The sequence below is a fragment of the Mytilus edulis genome, chromosome 1 (genome assembly GCF_963676685.1).
Source record: "Mytilus edulis chromosome 1, xbMytEdul2.2, whole genome shotgun sequence".
Taxonomy (NCBI): Eukaryota; Metazoa; Mollusca; class Bivalvia; order Mytilida; family Mytilidae; genus Mytilus; species Mytilus edulis.
Genome location: NC_092344.1, coordinates 13,020,454 through 13,026,453, shown reverse-complemented (window position 1 = coordinate 13,026,453; position 6,000 = coordinate 13,020,454). Strand labels below are relative to the sequence as shown.

At 30.5% G+C, this 6,000-nt stretch overlaps 1 protein-coding gene across 1 annotated transcript in view; it reads left to right on the top strand.

Moving 5' to 3' along the window:
* The first annotated feature begins 1,316 nt into the window (after nucleotides 1-1,316).
* LOC139524337 (uncharacterized) overlaps nucleotides 1,317-6,000 on the top strand; it is a 29,984-nt gene continuing 25,300 nt past the window's right edge. The window contains exons 1-2 of the mRNA XM_071319101.1: nucleotides 1,317-1,546; nucleotides 2,416-2,604. Of these exons, the coding sequence (XP_071175202.1) occupies nucleotides 2,493-2,604 (112 nt within the window). The 5' untranslated portion in view covers nucleotides 1,317-1,546; nucleotides 2,416-2,492. The remainder of the gene's footprint in view (nucleotides 1,547-2,415; nucleotides 2,605-6,000) is intronic.

Here is a 6,000-nt window from a genome sequence, read left to right as displayed (position 1 = left end):
CCAATGATCAATATAATCCTATAATATCACAAGATTTGGTAAGAGCTATCTTTCATACGTCCATTACATGTAACCTCGTTTTCGCACTTTATATCCTCTACTATTGCTGTTGGTAAATAAAGTTCAGAAAAAAATGAGAAACCAAAAAAAAGTGTCGACTTTCCTACAAAACAAATTTAGTTTTTAGTATATTGTTGCGTGTGGGATGCTTGACTCTTTATTTCCAGGTAACAAAGGAAAACTTTTCATGTTAAGACATATTATAAATGTCACACTCGACTCCTAGAACCTTTAGAATATATGTTCAATCAAGATTGTGTTATGAGTAGTCATGTCATAGTTTTATAGAATAATGTATAATGCTAAGAAAACCTTTTTAAACACATGCAAAATCAAAGGCATCAAATCGTTATTAAATCGTTATTATTATTATTCATGTCCATTTATCAAAGAGAAGATGGTAATGATTGAATATGACAGTTCTTGTCCATTCGTTTTTGATGCGTTTTGTTTGATTTTGCCATGTGATTATGGACTTTCCCAATTGATCTTCCTCTAAGTTCAGTATTTTTGTGATTTTACTTTTCACATATTAAAATTATTAAAAATTGAATTTGAAGCCCAAAAAAATGAGACGATATGTATATGATATCAGAATCAAGTGTTCGACACTTCTGTTGCATAATCAGATACTAATTAGAGATATAACTTTTGCACATTTGAATTACAGAGTGCACACATTTTGTAAAACTATTTCGATGCTACTCCCATCTAAAGTAGCGAAAAACTGGATACCCATTCCATTCCCAAAATAATTCAAGCCCCCTCCCCCTTATTTCCTCACATCCTTTCTTAAAGTTACAAATGCTCAGCCTCTTAGTAAATTTGTTTTAATGTAAATATAGTAGTCTTATTACCACTTGACAAATACAAGTACATCACCTAGTAGTCTCACAATAAAGTAGGTGTTCATTGTAATAATCATCATTTAAGTTCAACGCTGAGTTCAAATAAATATCAATAATATAATTTATAATCATGATATTACGAGGAATAAGAAGATGAACCTGACGACATTGACGGATTGTTAGCGCCAGCAGAGAATGTACTGACTGCAATCCGACAGCAACACGTTAAACATGTTAGCACTAATTGAGGAAAGTTGTGAAACTGAAAGTTAAAATAAAAATAGAATGCACTGTTTATTCATTGTTATTGTCATCACAACAGCAGACTCCAGACAAAGAAATTTGTTAAACTTCATTCTGAATAACAACAAATACTTGAAACTGTCATCAAAGTTAAATAGGGAAATAGGAAACCGACATTGATTTTAAATGACATGACATCATGTTTTTTCGGGTCAAATATTGTTCTAAGAATCCATGAATGTGTTGGCTTTCCGTTTAAAGACGAGGAAGATAATAACTTGTTGTTGTGTTGCACCTTCTTGTTCATTATAAGCAGATAAATCTACCTATTTAATCCAGGTTACAATGTAGTTTGACATAGTATATTTCGGAGTGTAAATCGTTTATTTGAACAGGTAAGCTAGAGTGAATGTTATTATTGTTTAAAGGGAGTGTTTTAAAAACTGAACTGATTTGTAAATATAACTAACACATAGTGTTGTTTGAACTCATAAACTCTTTTAAAATGCTATACTGTAGACAGAGGATACTATTTTTTGTACCCTCTTGTATATGTATGTATTATGTGTATCTTATAAGGAGTACATGTACATTGTAAGTTAACCACATTAATTAACCCAATTGGTACCTTATAAATATATATATAATCCTACTTGATGTCAGTTACTTTTCAAATTCGGAGGAAAACACGCTTATTAAAAAATAAATTTCTGTCATTTCACTATGTGTATTTGTTTATGCATTCATTTTTTACATTTTATACATTTTTTAGTGTTAACATATTTTATTAATTATATTCAGGTACATACATAGGCTTTTACATAATAATACAAGTGAAATAAATAAAGGATCCAGAAACAAGATGTTAGCTTATATTAAGCTGTTTCCTGATAAGAGCATTTCATATTGTAATACTCAAGGAGTAAATTTAAAATGTTTAAAAAAAATAACAATGTTACACTAGATGGAAAGAAAAAAAAACATATAATAAGGTTGTGACACACAAGAAAAAAGAAAAAAAATATACATCGGAAATTAAATAATAAGTGTATGTTTCTGAACGGACACAATTATTTAAGATATAAGTATTACTTGTTGAACAAGATGTGTGCTATCATATGACAAATCTGACAAAATGAAAAATGATTTCTTCCGACAAAAAATGTATTATATTGATATTATAAAAAATATACATTTTTTGAATTGTTTAAATATTAAAATACCTGATTGCATTGAAGACTTATATTTTCAATCTATTATTTAGTTGTAGAAAAATATAAAGATAAAATAAGACCCTGAAGAGTTGTAGTTACTCGGCAGTATATGTAAAACCTTGGAAATATGAACGTGTACACAGTCTTGGTGGTTTCATTGAGTTTTCATATGGCTGCGACTGTCTGTAAACAATCCTGTTCTTACTGTCCATGTGAAGTACAAGGAAATCCATGTGCAGGTATCATTAGCTATATATAGTTGATATGTTTTAAAAAGCCGAGATTTTCTTTGAAACGGTAGGCTAACTAAATTGCACTCAATGATACGAGTCAGTTTTTTAGGACCGGATATGGAATAAGTTGATTTTTTTTATTTGTATACATGTTTTGTTGCCATTTTTCTTCTATTACATTCTCATATATAGTAATGAATATTAACATAAATTTAAAGAAATTGTTTATTCTTTTCTCGTTATTAAATGTATCATTTCGATTATCTAACATAAAAGTATCGTACATTACTGAATTTAAGAATAATGTACATCATGCACTTATTTGTGATGCAAAGGATATTTTATAGTGTTGGTCTGCCTCCCCCTGAATACAAATAGGTATTATTTGTATTCGTTTTCATTTTTGACCGTTTACTCTTCCTCAAATTTTATATAAGCATGTATAGCAGCATTATTCGTCATTGCATATTCGACTTGCAAGGACAAATTAACGAAATGCATGGTGTTATTTTATGCATATTTAATGGACACCTCATTTTTATATATATTCTATGTCAAATAAAAAACTTTTTTATTGCAACTTAAAAATCTAACCTTGTTTTATACGTGCCGTGTATAAATTATTACAACATCGTACACTTAAGCACGTATGAAAGAATAGACAAGTTTAAAATTTTAAACATATTGAGTTAAAAAACATCATACAAAGATACCAATCAGTGGGTTTTTTGTATTAAAGGTGTCATGTTGCAATTTCTGATCCTATATCGTATTTTTGAAGTGAATAACCCCTGTTGGTTTGCGGATGACTTGCGAAACAGTTAATAAATTAGATCCTATTTATGACACCATTAGATATTCTTTTTATGGGGTTACACTGTGCTGACTGAAACAGCTAAAAGTCCTTTTAGTACAACTAATACAAAAATCAAAAATAATAATCATACATTTGTTCGTAACATATGAATGAGTTGTGAGTTTAAAATCTTTTTTTTCAACTGTCTGATGTGCATGTTTTTTTGTTTAAGAAAACAAAAGGAGAAGGTCCGGTAAGGGCCGATTTTGGCTTCAAATTTTAGGTTCATCTGACGAAAGATTTTGAACACTTTTTAAACACTTAAGCATCTATTTCAATTGATTCAATTAGTTAATGTGAAAGATTTTAACTGATTTAGTCATTAAAAACGCTCCGCTTCTAGCTTAATTATGAAAATTCTACCAAATATGCCAAACAATGTCACTTTTCAGATGTTTTTTTGATCAAAAATGAAAGTGGCCGCATCAGTGTTCATCCTCAACCTTAAGATGTGATATGTATAATCATCAAATATAACTTACATTTCAATATTAAGAATGAACACAAATGCGGCCACTTTCATTTAAAGCGGAAACCGTCTAAAGTTAAACTAAAATGCTAAAATTGTGAAAATTTAAGTCAGTTAGCATAACTTAATGATGCTAGTACCCGATATATGTGCATTGTGTTGTCAAAAACAGCCCATATTTATGTAGCAGAAGCATTCTTCTTTCCAAAAAGTAACTAAAGTGTACATTTTAACAACTTTGTTAAACTGCTATATTTTGGGCCGAAAAAGGGTCTTACTGAACCTACTCCTTTCTTTGTCCCTAAAAGAGTGTATGATTGTTAACTTTAACACCCTAACCCTATCTTCAAAACATGCTTAACTTGTATAATAAAGAATCCAAAATAGTTTTCTTTTCCCAAAAAAAGAAAATTATATTATTTGATTTCACAAGAGCTTTTTATGATTTTTCAAGGAAATAATGTCAGAATTGTACAAGCTGATCTCTAAGTCTGACCTTGATGAAAGAATCTCAAGATTCGCTATTCATAACGGATAGCATTTTCCTACACACCAGGGATACCATATTCATTTAGAATAGTCTTTAAATCATATATAATTCATATTGTCATTAATAGACATGTGATAGCACGGACAATTTATATAAAGTATATGATAGTTTTCTCTTTACCGGAATTTAATTTCCCCAAAAATGAGATCAATCTTGTTTTTATGTCCAAGTCTTTCGGATATCTCCCAAGCTCCCTATAAATCATGTGAGAGGTTGTTTACGTCTTCAAACCTAATGATACGTTACGAAGTTGTTCACGTTCCCTTTCAATTATGTCATTATTTTAAATACCACACAATTCCGGATTACACAATTCACAACCATACATTATTTTAAATACCACACAATTCCCGATTACACAATTCACAACAATACAATAATACTGGGGCCGGTTTCACGAAGCTATCCTAAGACATGTCATAAGACATATCTTAGGACATGTCTTATGATCCTCTTATGACTATCCTAGGACATATCTCAGACCTCGTCTCGAAGCTATGTTAGGATCATCTTAGCTAAGAAATCCTAAACCTGTCGCAAGTTCTTTAAATTTTCAAATAAAAATATGATATACGGAAAACAATCATGTAAATGTAGTATGTCTTACCATAAATTATTCTAAACGTATTGATTAATATAATGACATAAATATAAAAAAATAAAAGTAATTTATATATAAATTATCTTTAAACAATACATCAATATAAATATGAAATTTTCAATGCAAAATTAAGAAAAAAGAATATAAAATTATGACATTGTTTTGGTACAAGTGAGGTGAATTCAATTTCGACTTTATTGGTTATAAAAGGTTAAGAGATAAAATCGTGCAATTTTTATATCAATACATCGAATTTTCATTGTTGACAAATCCTGATAATCCGTCAATGTATATATGTTTTAAGCAGGAACAGGAGAATAGATAATTAGATAATAATAAGATAATTTTTTTTCAAAATTAATATAAAAAATGAGTGTAATTGATATAAATAAACTGTTACATATAACTATCCTAAGACCATCATAAGACACCTCTCGCGTTGTCCTAACTTTATGACCAACTTTAAGAGATGTCCTAATTTAGGACCGCTTTGTGAAACCCACTTAGGACTAAGATATGTCGTAAGACCATCCTAAGACCAGGGCCGTAACTAGGTTTCGAATTCAGAGGAGGCAGGGGTTTGGGGGCCGCCGATTGAGGCCACCAAGCGAGGGGTTTGGAGGGGGATAGCCCCCCGCCGATTTTTTTCTTTCAGTAAAATGGCTAAAAATGACCCGTTTCCTTCGATTTCCTTACTTTAAGAAGCATCAGTATTGCTTGAACCTGGAAGCAATTTTTATGCAAACTAGACAAGCTGAGATTGTTGATCGGGGTGAGCCAAGGCTCCGTCTTGAAGGCCGTACTTTGACCTATAATTATTAACATTAGATACAATATGACCGCGGATTTTTTTCTCAATATGGCTAAAAGTGACCTGTTTTCCCTCAATTTCCTTACTTAAAGAAACATCAGTATTGCTGGATCCT